The following is a 16,997-nucleotide window of genomic DNA, read 5'->3' as shown; positions in this document are numbered from 1 at the left end:
CATAAATTTTGAATGGGTCCCATAATCCCAAGGACCAGAAAATTAATGCACGGAAGTATTAACACCAGCCAAATTCATATGGTTGACTTGCATTTTTTTCAGCTTCAGCGTTAATGGATAATGAAATGAAAACATTCATCCCAAGTACGGATGTACTCAAAAATGAGGAAAACAACGGGATAAGAAAACGAGAGACATGGTCAAGAAAGTTAGACTTTCTTATAGCTTGTTGTGGCTTCTCTATTGGATTCGGAAATGTTTGGAGATTTCCATTCCTTTGCTATAAAAATGGAGGAGGTAAGACGATGTTTATTTGTTTCATTGCATTTGTCAATTTGAAATGTATAAGTAACTTATATACTCATACAGTTCAAATGATTCAAATGATGCCATCATGTGTACGTTTTGAGTTGATCAACTGAGGATGTATGGCGTCATCAACGGTGAAGTATCGGCACAGGACCTAAGAAAAACGGAAAACTTTAAGGTTCTTGCAAAATATACTGCTACCCGACCTCGTGTTACTTTTTTATTTTTTTGAAGTTTTAATGGTTCATGAAATATGGTTCTTTAATTTTTATATACACACTTGTGAAAAGATGCTTTCCACAGGTGTGATTGTAAATACCACATTATATATATATGAGTAATGACTATATAAATTATAGTATAATTCAAAGGTTGTCAGTCACATCTGACCAAAAGTTTATGTCATTTTCGGTGTTTGTATGTTCTGCTGGAGATTTATTTCAAGAACCAAAAGATCCACTACATAGAGTCAGATCTTTGTTAGAAATGTATGTAACAATGTTTTAATACAAATTTATAGAAATAGTAATTCACAATACAAATATTTGACAAATATAATCTTATATCCATATTATTTCTAAGGCAAACTATGTTTATGCTAAATATATATTATTTCGATTGGGCAATCAGGGTAAGAAAATCATGGTGCACAGGCCTTCCATATGACACTTAGAATTTGGCAATTGGCCCGTATACCATGCAAGGCCAGTACGCCATACTAATTGCCAAATGCTTAATGACAAATACTACATAGCAAATGATATATACCATATACTTCATGCTAAATGCCAAATGCTAAATGACAAATAGCTAATGCTTATTGCCAATTAATGCTTAATTATTGCCAATTGATAATCGTCAATTTCTTTAACTTTACGTGTTAAGGTAATTATGCACGTTCGAATCAAACATTTTTTTAAAATGTAGAAATTCATTAAACCTTAATTTTCAAAACTTCAGAATATACCTAGAAAATCTGGCAAATTAAATTAGAAGATAGGGTTGTGTGATCGATTTTTTTTTGTCAGACTGATTTTTAAAAAAAATGATCTGACACATGTTTTCATAATGTGAGTCTATGGGAAAATCACAATTTTGATAACATTTTCGTTTGTAGATGTTTTTCTACAATGTAGATTTTGATGAAACTTCTCAGATATAAATAAGCATATGATCTGTAATGTAAGGAAATAAAATGTAATGGTCCGTATGCTTGTTTTTGAGATATTTGCCAATAATTACACAGATCTGCGCATTTCAATGTCATTTGACGATTTTTGGAATTATTCAACATGTCAGATATTTTATTAGCATATTATATTTTTAGAAAGATAGTAACATTGTCGTTGTAATAAATGTACTCACAGGTTCTCATTTATTCATCAAATGATTTTCATTTTGATACTCCCAATCCAGGCTTTATTCTACGTTATCGGGGTATATGACGTTACGCCATGTCTTCCGGTTTATCAGACATGTAGAACTACCTTAAAGATCTAATAAATCTAACATTTAATTTTGAAACAATAAGACGCCCTGCTGGTCACGGGAACATGGGACCGAACCTGTTTATCCCAATCACCTTTAGCAAAAGCTATTTCAACACATTAGGCAGGTTTAAATGAGGCCAATATATTTGGCATTAAGCATTTGGCAAAAAGCATGGCACACAGCCCTTCCATAATCTTGTATCAAATTTATAACTTGCGATATAATACCTTTAGCAAAAGCGATTTTAACCGAGGAGACAGCGTTAAATGAAGGCCAATATAGTTTGGCAATAAACATGGCACAAAGGTCTTCCATAATTGTTCTATGAAGTATAAAAATGGCATAACAATATTTGTGCGAACATTTGTATCTCTAAAGATTGGTTCTTGCTCTCATATTTTATGTGTTGCAGGTGCATTCTTGCTTCCATATTTTCTGTGTTGCATAATTGGTGGAATCCCTACATTCTTCCTCGAGGTTTCTGTTGGTCAGTTTATGTCTGAGGGCGGCATGAATGCTTGGAAGATCTGTCCACTGTTTCAAGGTGATTTGTTTGTCTCTTTTTCTAGTTTTCGCTGTACATCATTTTTCCAGTATTCTACGAGAGGTGCTCGGAAAGAAACGCAACCAATCTTTGCATTCGTTCATGTTTAAAGTTAGACAAAGAATCGGAACACAGTTGTAAAGATTGACGTTTTAGTTATATTCAACAAAATTTCACTGGAATCGAGTAATGACTAAGTTTGCTAAGTAAGTTTGATTTGGATAATGTCGAATCCACTATCAGACGCTTTGTTTTGGATGGCTATAAAATGCAGTTCAGCTCCATAATTTAACAACAAAACGTGGAATTATGTAATCGTGCCTCTATAAATCTTATCAACTTTAATTCTTGGAAGTGTCTGTATGTTCGTATAGAAATAGCCCACTTAATGTTGACATTAACTCTAAACGTGTGTATCTCGTAGTATTATTAGTTACACTGCTTGTTGGTGACAGGATATGGGATATACGCTGTCGAGGAAATCCATATCAGGCGAGAGCGAAGCTCGAGTCTGATATGGTATTTCGAGACAGCGTATATCCCGTATCCTGTCACCAACAAGCAGTGTAACGATTTTATCTTGCCGACTACCTTTTACATCTTCGCTATACTGATTGACATAATTTTTAACCAGGTTTTCAACGAAAACCTGAGTTATTAGATTGGGGTAGATGTCGGTCGGGCGGGCGGGCGGCGGCGGCGGCGTCAAACTGGTGTTGCCGGTCAATAACTTTTGTTTCGATAAAGATATTTGAATAAAACTTGGTATGTATGTAGCTTATATCAAGACAAAGGCTGAGATTGGTTTTGGGGTTTCTGGGGTCAAGGTCAAGGTCAAGGTCACTGTTACTTAAAATAGAAAAAGGGTTTCCGGTCAATAACTTTTGTTTCGGTAAAGATATTTGAATAAAACTTGGTATGTATATAGCCTATATCAAGACAAAGGCTGGGATTGATTTTGGGGTTTCTGGAATCAAGGTCAAGGTCACTGTTACTTAAAATAGAAAAGGGTTTCCGGTCAATAACTTAACTTAGGAATGAGCTATCATGATGAAACTTGGTGTATAGAAAATTTATATAAAGTTGTAGCTTTGGATTGATTTTGGGGTTTCTGGGATCAAGGTCAAGGTCATTGTTACTAAAAATAGGGTTAGGGTTAGGTTAGGGTTAGCATATCTTCTACATGCATGGAGGGATTTTGATGAAAGTTGGCACAATTGTTCACCATCATGAGACGGAGTGTCATGCACAAGAACCAGGACCCTAGGTCTAAGGTCAAGGTCACACTTAGAGGTCAAAGGATACAAGAATGAAAACTTTGTCCGGAGCATATCTTCTTCATGCATAGAGGGATTTTGATGTAACTTGGCACAATTATACACCATCATGAGACGAAGTGTCTTGCGCAGTTCCCTTCTTTAGAATTACTTCCCTTTGTTGTTACTATAAATAGCTTATATTGTAACTTTTTCATTACTAGACGTAGGGAAAAATCGAGACCACTTTTCTGTAGTACAACATGCATGTTACATCCAATTTTGAGGTGTATTTTGACCAATCTCTACCTGGTAAGGATTTCTGTGTGGACTTTTATAAGCCCGTTTGAAAAACGGGACGTATTATGGGAACGCCCCTGGCGGGCGGGATGGCGGGCGGGCGGGCGGGCGGCGTCCACAGATTTTGTCCGGAGCTTACCTCTACATGCATGAAGGGATTTTGATGAAACTTGGCACAGTTGTTCACCATCATGAGACGGAGTGTCATGCGCAAAAACCAGGTCCCTAGGTCTAAGGTCAAGGTCACACTTAGAGGTCAAAGGTCAAATTTAAGAATGACTTTGTCCGGAGCATATCTTCTTCATGCATGGAGGGATTTTGATGAAAGTTGGCACAATTGTTCATCATCATGAGACGGAGTGTCATGCGCAAGAACCAGGTCCCTAGGTCTAAGGTCAAGGTCACACTTAGAGGTCAAAGGATACAAGAAAGAAAACTTTGTCCGGAGCATATCTTCTTCATGCATGGAGGGATTTTGATATAACTTGGCACAAATGTTCACCACCACGAGGCGGAGTGTCATGCGCAAGAATCAGGTCCCTAGGTCTAAGGTCAAGGTCACTCTTAGAGGTCAAAGGATACAAGAATAAAAACCTTGTCCGGAGCATTTCTTCTTCATGCATAGAGGGATTTTGATATAACTTTGCACAAATGTTCACCACTACGAGGCGGAGTGTCATGCGCAAGAACCAGATCCCTAGGTCAAAGGTCAAGGTCACACTTAAGAGGCCAAAGGTCAGATACAAGAATGACTTTGTCCGAAGCATTTCTTCTTCATGCATGGAGGGATTTTGATGTAACTTGGCACAATTATACACCATCATGAGACAAAGTGTCATGCGCAGTTCCCTTCTTTAGAATTACTTCCCTTTGTTGTTACTATAAATAGCTTATATTGTAACTTTTTCATTACTAGTCGTAGGGAAAAATTGAGACCACTTTTCTGTAGTACAACATGCATGCTATATCCAATTATAAGGTGTATTTTGACCAATCTCTACCTGGTAAAGATTTTTGTGTGGACTTACAATTTTTTTTTTTTTGGATTTTTTTTTTTAAGATTATCTTCCCTTAGTTGTTACTATAAATAACTTATATTGTAACTTTTTTATAATTGACCGTAGGGGAAAAAAGACCACTTTTCTGTGGTACAACATGGATGTTACTTTCAAATTTTAGGTGTATTTTAAGGTATCTCTACCTGGTAAGGAGTTTTTTGTGGACTTAGAAAAACAAATGACTTACAATGATTACTAAACAACCACAAAATTAAAATTCCATTTGCAAATACAGGCGCTAGAGTAAAGAAATTTGCTGTGACGGGCGTATATTGTGACATTCTGGAACTCTTGTTTTTTTTTTTTTTTTTTTTTTTTTGTTTTTTTTAAGATTGACTTCCCTTAGTTGTTACTATAAATAACTTATATCGTAACTTTTTTATAATTGACCGTAGGGAAAAACCAAGACCACTTTTCTTTGGTACAACATAGTTTTTACTTTCTAATTTTAGGTGTATTTTAAGGTATCTCTACCTGGTAGGGAGTTTTTTTGTGGACTTAGAAAAACAAAAGAATTACAATGATTACTAAACAACCACAAAATTAAAATTACATCTGCAAATACAGGTGCTAGAGTAAAGAAATTTGTTGTGACGCGCGTATATTGTGATATTCTGGCACTATTGTTTATTCTTATGAAAAGTGTTGAAAACCTGGTTTCGTGGCATTGCCGCGTTTCTTGTTATATTAATAAAGCTACTTACAGTTACAGTGCAGACTGGAATCCCGAAATCTTCTCTGGTTTTCATGCATTGAGTATAGTTGATTAACACCAGCCATAAAATGCAAAATGAATTGTATTTTGACAGAATCACAAAACACAGAAGCTCATTTATACAGGTTATGAACTGGTTTTGAAAAACATTTACGTTCCATCCTTTCGAAAAATCATCAGATTACACGATGTCAGAAATGTCTTTAAACTTCGGCTTTAGTCCCGTTTCCTGTTAATTCCTTTATCTTGCAGGTAGATTAAATGATCCTACAACAAACTGCTGTCTTACAAATGTGTTAATTCTTTTGCTTTTCGATGATTTAACTAAAACAACATTTCAACCTGTCAATCGCGGCCGTGCCATACAGAGTTACTGTTCTTCTATAGAATTTCCACTAACTTCACGAACCTTAATTACACAGGAAAAATGAGAGCGGCAAGAAAACAGTATTTTTTTATCACGGAAATGATATCTATAGCTTGGGCTTATAGTCTGGCTTGTTTTAATTACCCTAGCGATGCGGCAGCCATTTTGTTTTTAATCAAAATTCATATCTGTAATATGTACTAGCAGGATATGGAATATATCCTGTCTCCACGTGACGTCTGTTGACCAATATAGAAATGCAAGAATCTTGTAGGAGGCGAGATAAAGAAAGATATGAAGCTTTCGTAGGAAAATGTATTGATAATTTTAATAATTACACGACTGGAAAACAAGTATGATACTTTTCGATTTTTAGCAATTCTGTGAACAGCAACGTTTGTAAGTACTGAATATGTATACTGACAATAGTGAAATACAAATTAATGCAGGATATAGTGTCATAAACATCCAAAGACTCAACATTTCAAAAGAAGAAAGATGTTTTAATAGGAATTTGATACAAACATTACAAAATCCTGCAACCGCTGCATGTCTGAAAGAAACATTGCTGTCCTTTTCTGAATGTGTAGTTACCTTAATATGTACCCAAAAATAGGAGTCAGAAAGGCCCCCTTTTCAGCTTAAGTTCTGTGTAGTTGCTAACGAGGAGATGAGAAATTGTTTAGTCAAAATAAACAGGGAATTTCGACAAAATGAACATAGTTTGCAAAATACAGACCCAGTTGCATTACTTTACAAACACCCCTCGTATTTGTTATTTATAAAATGTATAGAAAATAGGCTAATAGGGTGACCAAAGATTTTAACTACAGTATATGTATGTCGTCAGCGCATCAAAGGTACTTTTTAGATACTTATAGCACGGGATAACACGTTTTCCTCATTACACGTAAGTGGCTTTTTTCACAATGACATCAGCATTGAAACATAAAATGTTACTCTTTATGATCTTACCAGTAGTACGAATGTAAAGCATTAGGATATTATATATTGACAGAACGAGACATACTTGACTTTTCTAAACACGTTGTCGGTTGCAATTAAAGCTTAAGCTCAAAGCGTTTAGGAATAATCCAAAATTTACTTGTCTCAGTTTTCGATTTACAGTCGTGTCGGCACATGTCATTTTTTTTGCACCGCTGTCGGTTCGCCGAAACATCATAGGCCGAAACGACTTCTTACCAATAAAGTAATGACTTTAGAACTGTACAACTTTTAAATCTTAAAAACGGATATGCTTAGAAATAATATATAAGAGAAGCATATTCAAAAGACTTCAAGGAAAGCAACGTTTAATTGTATCACACTATTTATTGATATATTCCTTTAACTGATATATGAAATTGACAACGAATGCGATTACAGATTATTTTAAACATGCATGACCATGATGCGATATTACATTCATCAATGTTTTGCAGGCTTTGGTATGGCCTCTGCAGTGATTATTTTTCTTTCCAACTGTTACTACAACCTTCTCCTGTCCTGGGCCTTCTACTACCTCTTCGCTTCTTTGACAACGCGATTGCCTTGGTCTCACTGCGACAATGAATGGAACACGCCAGAATGCACTGCGGGATACAGCACAGAGAAAAAGTGTGTTCTCTCAAATAAATTGGTTGTCTCGAATGTAACGAACCTCAAAAACATTACACACGATCCAATGCTAAAATGCAATAATGAAATGATGAGTTTAAATGTATCACCACTGCCAGGTCCAGTCGCAGATGTGGCGACCCATATTGCGAAGACAAATGAAACCTACGTGTCGGATCCAGTTACAGAGTTTTGGGAGTATGTATTTACAAAACTAAAACGTCAAACAAAATGATATAATAAACGTCTACCAGTTCTGTTCATATAGATTCTCTAGATAGCTTAGTAAACAGTTAGAGAATTATGAAATACGTCTGAGATGGCTATTAGTCAGTTGGACAAAATAATCAGGAATAGTAATGAAGCAAGGTTTTCTCCATTGGGTTAATATTGACATTGGTGGCCGGTTAATATCAAGCGTTAATGGTGGATGTAGACCCCGTGTATGTCTCAAAACAAAATATTTAAGCGGAAATAACCACAGACCTTCTGTAAGTCAACAGGTCGTCCGTTTTCACTTTCACTGGAAAGGTTAGCAATGACTGGCTAGTAATTCTAAAGTACGTTTTATGCAAAACAACTGAGTGAAGTAATGCCATGCATTATAAAATCACCTACCGGACAGAGTATAATAATCTCAACTGCAGCTTGACATGATGATCTGTTATCATATAAGTAGTTTGATTTGCGGTCATAAATGTCTGCATATTTACCTCATAATAGCTTGTTTTAACTCTTACATTTTGTATGTCTTCGGGGTTTTATTTTTTTATTTTTGTGGTGGGTGGTGGGGTTGTTATTCGGGAAATAGTGTATAGTACAGTTTAGTATAAAACCGTTTAGGACCTCCTCAACCAGGATACGCCCACCCGCTATGCTCATTAGGGACAGCGCAGATCTACGGATCACGGGGTCGTGCGTTCGAGCCTTGGGCGAGGCGAATGTTCTCCGTGACGATTTGATAAAATACATTGTGTCTGAAATCATTTGTCCTCCACCTCTGATTCATGTGGGGAAGTTGGCAGTTACTTGCGGAGAACAGGTTTGTACTGGTACAGAATCCAGGAACACTGGTATGGTTAACTGCCCGCCGTTACATAACTGAAATACTGTTAAAACGGTTTTAAACCCAAAACAAACAAACAAATCAACCAGATACCGATATAAGTGATGAAACGATCTGTATATCATATGATTTGAGACGGTATAATAAAATAAGAATACATTTTCCTTGAGAAAAAAAAAAGTTAATACATTGTATATGTTTTCCATTTAATCAAAACTAAAATTTTCTTCCTGTACATACAGAAGGAAAGTCCTCGACATATCTGAAGGTGTGCAAGAGCTTGGCATGATTAAATGGGACATTTGCCTTTGTCTGATTCTAGCCTGGATTGTTGTGTACTTTTGTATCTGGAAAGGCATTAGGAGCTCCGGAAAGGTATTTATTAAATACACATGTAGTAAGGCGACAATACTACAACCTTTGTTTTTAGCTCTGACAGGGCATTAGTGAAGTCAAGCGGCGAAACCATTTAAACGAACTTGATAAAAGCCGCTTAGTTCTGTGAAAATCCATCTGGCGCTTTACGAGAAGAAAAAAAAACAATGATGAATATCCAACAGGGAAAGTCTCGTTCCAAGAACACATCCTCCCAAAACCGCAACCCAGCATGCGGACCTGCACACGACCAACACACATTCACATAAAGTCGCCTAGATAAATTTTTTTGTAGCTCTTGTGGTCCATAAATACGGTCAAAAAGCACCGTTTCTACAAGGAAAGGTCTATGCCAGGATGCTACAGGTAAAGTTTGGTGAAGAACTACCAGGTGACTCATGATAAGAAGTCGTGTAAATGTTGTTGTTTTTTTGTTGTTGTTGTTGTTTGTTTTGTTTTGTTTTGTTTTTGTTGTAGGTGATGTACGTCACCGTGTCAAGTCCTTACATTTTGATGATGATTTTGCTGATACGAGGTTTAACACTAGATGGCGCTGTGGACGGAATTAAATACTATCTTGTACCTGACTTTTCTAAACTTCTAAAATTGCAGGTATTATTTGATTTTATTGAAAAGATATGTTGCAGTGATGATTTAACACGTCGTGGATGGGTATTTAAAACTCACCGACTGTTAAATCTTTCCGATGCAGTATCTCTTTGTGGGTGCCTACCTAGAGTTATGTAGCTTTGATGGCACTTTATGTGCTCAGTCAGTGTTTCAAATTTTACTTTTGTATGAGTAATTATCCGATCGAAAAGGTAGTTGCCATGTCTTTGTATATATGACTCTTGTTTTTGTTTTTTATTCTAAAATATTGAGTGGCATATAGAGATACCATCATGTAACATCTTTCTGCGAGGCTTCTTCTAAATCGATGAACAAAAACTATAAGCTGTATATGCTTATATGCTTCGAGGTCTGGAGTCCAAGCAGCAACTGAAGTGTACGGTTTTTTTTTTTATTTTCATAGCCTAAATTATAACGTGTTCACTAGATAATCATTAGGAGATGTCAAACGTGTAGTTTATTCAGATCTTTCCTATGCTGTACATGTACATGCAGGTGTGGGCTGATGCCGGAAACCAAGTTTTTTATTCTTACTCACTGTCTGTCGGAACGTTGACAGCGCTTGGAAGTTACAATAAGTTCGATCACAATGCTTACAGGTATATCTTTTTCTTTTATTCTCTGTTTTTATTAACTGTGCACATACAAAGGGCAACAATGTCATTCATTGCTACATGCAGCAAAAACGTCCAAACATCAACAAGTCATTATAAATTACACTTCAAACTCGGTATCTCGAATTCAAAAGGGATCGAGCATTTTATATCTTCAACTTAAAATGAGCCCGCCCGCTTAGCTCAGTAGGTAAGAGCGTTGGTCTACGGATCTCAGGGTCGCGAGTTCGATCCTCGGGCGGGGCGTATGTTCTCCGTGTATATTTGATAATCGACATTGTGTCTGAAATCATTAGTCCTCCACCTCCGATTCATGTGGGGAAGTTGGCAGTTACTTGCGGAGAACAGGTTTGTACTGGTACAGAATCCAGGAATACTGGTTAGGTTAACTGCCCGCCGTTACATGACTGAAATACTGTTGAAAAACGGCGTTAAACCCAAAACAAACAAACAAACAACTAAAAATGATATTTAGTGCGTCTGTTTTCGGGACGGGACTTAAAAATGTCTTCGAGGAAGCCGGACATTTGAGATAAACGAGTTCGTGATATCAAGTTTCAACTGTATTTGAGCCGTGCCATGAGAAAACCAACATAGTTGGTTTGCGACCAGCATGGATCCAGACCAGCCTGCGCATCCGCGCAGTCTGGTTAGGATCCATGCTGTTCGCTTTCAAAACCTATTGCAATTAGAGAAACTGTTAGCGAACAGCATGGATCCTGACCAGACTACGCGGATGCGCAGGCTGGTCTGGATCCATGCTGGTCGCAAAGCCACTATGTTTGTTTTCCCATGACACGGTTCATTTGTTTCTGAACCTTAATAGAAGAACAATGCTTACTTTGATACCTTGCAAGTTTTCACTGGTATGAATCTATGTTCTCACATATGATTACTAACTAATGGAGGATTTTATCATTCATGTTGTTATTTAAAGGTCAAGACTAAATACTATAAATAGGTATGCCACAAGTCGCAATTCTAAACTACAAATATAAAAGACTAAAAAATTTGTCACTGGAACTACAGAAGCATGGTTAGGTTATTTCATGTCATTTGACAATGCCAACACCTCTCGCTTTTAATTATTATAAATTGAATAGTTTCGTTTTTTTTCGGCGACGCCGTCTAAATTCGTTTTCGTTACCTATGCCACGTGACTTCAGTTTGCAAATCAAACTACTTGATATCGCATTATAGACAATTTATCAAAATGGAAGATTTATGCAACACTCTGCCTGATTGGACGAGAGTGTCAATTTCTTTCACTCTGTTGATTGTGCTACGCTGAGTGAAATGTAGACAAAGCGTTTATCCTAAACGACGCTGTTCACAGTTTTAAAGCTAACTTTGGCTCAGTATATTTAGCAAGAATATTGATATATCTCAAAATGATAAATAAGTTTAATAAATATGATAAAAACCTGTTCAAATACCAACATATATCAAATTAAAGAAAGAGCTCAATACGGTCTGCGTATCACATGAATAAGGGTGTGATAAGAGTCTTTTATGTAGAGAAGTGCTTTTTAAAAGATTATCCTTGTTACAGTTGTCGTCTGTATATGAAAAGGTTTCTTGCTTTTGTGACTTATTCAGATTGCATGTTAAAATGAGTACTTGTTTGCTTTGATATATTTGTTATAAATTATTTAACTGATTTATTATATATGAATATTTTTCTTTAGTATGGTATGCAAATATTGAACTCAGTTGAAATCTGTTTTATTATATATGCATGCTATATAATGACTGAATCTCATTACACCGAAATAAAGGTACGCTGCATACAGTTTATCTATATGATATGACTACGGTCAAACTTTGCTTATGAAACAGAAATATTGAAATAATTACAATGGTATGTTTTGCTTGACCTTCACTTTTTATAGGTGTGACGTCATTGTCCAAAGATTCATGAATAGCGAATATGCTATTTGTTAAAGCGGGATCAGTTGGCCTATTTTAGAAATAAATAAAAATAATAAATAAAAAAATCCTTTAATTGATTTTTCTCATGTATTCTAATCAAACTTGATTTGTAGCATCTTTATTAGGCCCGCAGCCAACTTTGTTCAGCTGGGACATTTGACCCCTTTTAGGGGCTGCTACAGCTAAAACTAGAAATGCCTTTATACAGCGTCTCATGAACAGCTTGGTGGATTTTTGTCATACTTGGTCTGGAGCATCATTATAAGGTCCTCTTCCAAATTTATTTATATAGGAACTTGGGCCCTATTAGGGACCACTATAGCTAAAAGTAGATATGCCTTTCTTCGCATTAACCACTAAATTGTAACGGATTTTTATCAAACTCGATGTGTAACAATATCTTAAGTTCTCCTGCTATTTTGTTACAAATGGGGATAGGGACCAATTTAGCTGAAAATATAAACACGTTTAATGACCTCTTCTCATGAACCGCTTCATGAATCTTCATCCATTTAAATTGTTAAAGTGCGGTGTTTAGTTTTGCAATTTGAAAAATGTTAGATGAAAGATGAATGTTAGATGGAAAATTCATAAACTTCTTTCCTTATTACAATTCGCCGACCATCATTTTTAAAGATATTTCTTGTTATTTGTGATTTTCGTACTTTCTTTGTAGAAAACCTTTCTCTGTCAACTCTTGAATATTTGTGTTGTTAATATGTTCACTTTGACTTCATTTTTCTATTATTTTATTACTTTGCTTTTGTTTTTTGAGCCCTAAGTTAATGCACATTTCCGTGCAATATCTATTTAATTTAATTATAGTTGACCAAGCTGTCCATTTTTGAATCATAACACACTCATAAACAGTGACTATATAAAAAGAAGAAAAAAAGATAGAACTTAGGGCGTACTTTAAATCCTGGGTTTCTTTAAAGTGATATTTTCAGAATTATGTCGTATTCATGATAGTTCTGTCGTGCGTTAAGTACAGTCAAAAATTTCAAGGGGGTCATAATAGTCTTCCAGATAGCAACCGTCCTGTTGTTGAAGCAACAAAGAAATATGAAATATGGAAATGGTAGAAAAAGATGGTGGATATACTATTTCCCAGACAGCTCACTCTTTAGACATTTCAGAAGGGATCATCCACGGTATTCTCACTGGCCCTTTCATTTGAAATTGAAGACGGTTTGTGCTATATTGATCTGTCAGGTACTCGGGTATGCGAGGGGCGTTACCAACGGTTGCGGAGGTAGTTTGCGCTGCCTGGCTATGGCTAATCTTTACCTTGGAAACTAGCACTTATTGTTTTCGTATTTTTGTGTGTGTATCTTTTGTAGTTTTATGTACATTTTTATGGTATATACATCCGATACTTCAATATTTGACGTAATATTTACACCTAAAGCAAACATACACAAGAAACATATTTTCGATAAACAAAACTAAACACCGCTTTTTCGGAAATCTTTATCATATATACGCAGGTATATAAGATGAACAAAATACCATTAGTATTTCAATACTGCCAGCAAAAGCTTCAAGCAAGAACCATCCGAAACCAAGCAACCGGTTTCGAAACTCGGATCGAATAATACACTCGTAGCTATCGAAACATTTCAAACAGCAGAACCTCTAAAACACAAATGAACCCATCGACTGAACACACTAATACAAATGATCAACCCATCGACTGAACACACAAATACAGATGATCAACCCATCGACTGAACACACAAATACAGATGATCAACCCATCGACTGAACACACAAATACAGATGATCAACCCATCGACTGATTACACAAATACAGATGATCAACCCATCGACTGAACACACAAATACAAATGATCAACCCCATCGACTGAACACACAAATACAAGTGATAAACCCATCGACTGAACACACAAATACAGATGATCAACATATCGACTGAACACACAAATACAGATGATCAACCCATCGACTGAACACACAAATACAGATGATCAACCCATCGACTGAACACACAAATACAAATGATCAAACCATCGACTGAACACACAAATACAAATGATCAACCAAATCATAAACATATTCACCGAATGAACTGCCAACAAACAAAAGAAATATCAACTTTAAAGCAAAACCACAACAAAACAACAACACGAAACAAAATATTCACTGAAATAATCAACAATTGAGCCGTGTCATACGAAAACCAACATAGTGGCTTTGCTACCAGCATGGATCCAGACCAGCCTGCGCATCCGCGCAGTCTGGTCAGGATCCATGCTGTTCGCTTTTAAAGCCTATTGAAATTGGAGAAACTGTTAGCTAACAGTATGGATCCTGACCAGACTGCGCGGATGCGCAGGCTGGTCTGGATCCATGCTGGTCGCAAACCCACTATGTTGGTTTTCTCATGGCACGGCTCAATTATGTACTCTAAGATTACGCCACCAATCTCCGAGAAACAAATCTTTACTTCAAAATTGAGCTACACATTGACGCTACCTAACTTTAGTATTGCATCTATAAAACACGCTATTTTTAAGCAAACTGAATTTTACAATGTAATACTGCCTAAACCTTTCATTTTCCATTTATGACCCAGTTTTCATACACTCTTCTACTACAGTGCTTATTTTGTATGCGAGGTTTAATTAGCCGGTAAATATAGATAAACTTTTTTCTCAGCTGCTGTTATACCACTAGAAGTGCCGTTTGTTCGTGACCCAGCAATATGCCAAAGGTAGATACTTTGCAGCATTAGGTCAAAGATCGTTTCTTTGCAACATGATGACGTGGAAATTATCTAGAGCTGATTGATAATTTAGGCATACGAAGACCAGTGACAGAATTTATTGAATCACCCTCACAGCGCCGCTTAAAGATCTCCCCAAAACTGTTATCCAATGTTGTTAAATTCTCTTCTTTTTATGTGTGTGTGTGTGCGGAGGGGGTGGGGAGAACATGTAATTCTTACAACAGTCACGCTAAAGCCGGTACTTAGGGGCGTGTAAAAGGGTTTTTACATTTCAATAATCTGTTATGAAAAGACACTGAATTTCCTACTTTTTTGCGTGGTGTTTCCAAAGGATCTTCTAACAGATAAGATATAGAACATTTGCTTTTCATAAACGGACTCAATCAAATTGAATCAGTTTTATAATTCCAAATGATCTCTTTACAAATTTTACTTTCCGCCCATTTTTGTCTTGTTCTAAATCATTTTAGACTTTCTCCATTTCGTATATGACTTCATACTTGTTCACTGTATTGCTTTAGTTAATGTTTATTCTGGCCGCAGGCCGGTATTGAATTCACTTTTACTTCCTATAAATATCTGGGATGAAGGTCATTTAACAGCTGATTAAAATGTTCATTTTGATTGGTTGATGAAAAAATCCACAGGGCTTCGAATGGAATAGATAATATTTTCTTAAAGGTTGTGCATGTGCTCTGGGCTGTATTGTTAGACAGTATTATCCGTTGCAAGACTCCTGTGGAAATAGCTAACGCCATACACTTGCACCCCCTCGGTAGCGAAACTGCGGCAGAGTTTGACTACTAACCTTTTGATACGGAATGATGTCAAGTAAACGATTTACAGTCAACTCGTCCCCTTGTCAACTCGTCCAGTCAACTTGTCCCCATTTTGACGTTACTTTGTCTCCTAATTTCCGGTCCCTCCTTTTCAGTCTTACTGTCTGTCAAAGTTTCATCGATTATGATTTATATGATAATGATATAAAATGTGTTCTATATAAAAAACATGAAAATGTTACTTTAAAAACTACATTTTGTTTTGCTTTATAAATACCCGATCGTATGTAAAAGTGCAGAGTGCATGCACGTTTCGTAGCTTAATGTTTGCATTTGCTAATACGGCCATGTGTCTTTTTAAAGATACTTCTTGCTTTTCATTACTTATTTTATTCTTTTTTTTTAGTAATGGAAAAGGTCCAAATACATTGTTCTGGGTTGTTCTTACATATTGCTCTGCATTGTTGTTGAATAATTTCGTTTTAATTACGGTAGTAGTGTGTTGACGTACAAAGATAGGTCTTATCAGTTTAATATGCTGAAGGTAGAATTAGGATTATAAGGAATTTTCTTCAGAATATTTTCATTCTTTTACGTTTTTGTTTTAACTACGGCAACCACTTAAAATGTAAGTTTTGCCATTTTAAGCTTAAGACGTTTCCAGATCATTTTCTTAAAATGTGGCTGCTTTTCAGAGTTTACCATCAGTACAGGATGTACTTTCATCTTCAGGGATTCCTTCCTGTTTGCTTTGGTAAACAGCATGACGAGTTTTTTGGCGGGCTTTGTCATATTCTCGGTACTTGGTTTTATGGCTCTAAAACAGAATGTTTCCATAGATCAAGTCGCTGAATCAGGTAAACCAGTATTTTTAACTGCATAAATGCGCTTTATTCATAATCTCTTTATCTTATCAGTTATGGATATATCATTGAGGAGGAAATGAAATCCTTATGAAGATCCGTAGATAGGGGTTTTTATACATGAATGTAAAGAAACGTTTATGTTTTCCATCAACATTGTGTTGAAAGGTAAAGGTTAAAGTTACGTCTTATATCAGAGTAGTTGACTGAAGCTCTCAACTGGAATGGATGAAACAACTTATGTGTCCTATTCATCTCCAACGTATCCAGTCTTAACCTGTATCACTGGAAAGAGTACCACTTCAAGTAATCACACAGAAACACAGAAA

At 36.2% G+C, this 16,997-nt stretch overlaps 1 protein-coding gene across 2 annotated transcripts in view; it reads left to right on the top strand.

Annotated features, from left to right (window-relative positions):
• LOC123557278 (sodium- and chloride-dependent GABA transporter 2-like) overlaps nucleotides 1–16,997 on the top strand; it is a 55,927-nt gene that overhangs the window by 29,253 nt on the left and 9,677 nt on the right. For both annotated transcript variants that reach the window (XM_045348679.2, XM_045348678.2), the window contains exons 2-8: nucleotides 103–297; nucleotides 2,213–2,344; nucleotides 7,483–7,855; nucleotides 8,966–9,098; nucleotides 9,576–9,710; nucleotides 10,224–10,327; nucleotides 16,538–16,662. In XM_045348679.2, the coding sequence (XP_045204614.2) occupies nucleotides 114–297; nucleotides 2,213–2,344; nucleotides 7,483–7,855; nucleotides 8,966–9,098; nucleotides 9,576–9,710; nucleotides 10,224–10,327; nucleotides 16,538–16,662 (1,186 nt within the window). In that variant the 5' untranslated portion in view covers nucleotides 103–113. The remainder of the gene's footprint in view (nucleotides 1–102; nucleotides 298–2,212; nucleotides 2,345–7,482; nucleotides 7,856–8,965; nucleotides 9,099–9,575; nucleotides 9,711–10,223; nucleotides 10,328–16,537; nucleotides 16,663–16,997) is intronic.

Source organism: Mercenaria mercenaria, chromosome 5 (assembly GCF_021730395.1).
Source record: "Mercenaria mercenaria strain notata chromosome 5, MADL_Memer_1, whole genome shotgun sequence".
NCBI lineage: Eukaryota > Metazoa > Mollusca > Bivalvia > Venerida > Veneridae > Mercenaria > Mercenaria mercenaria.
This window is presented reverse-complemented; position numbering and strand designations above follow the sequence as displayed.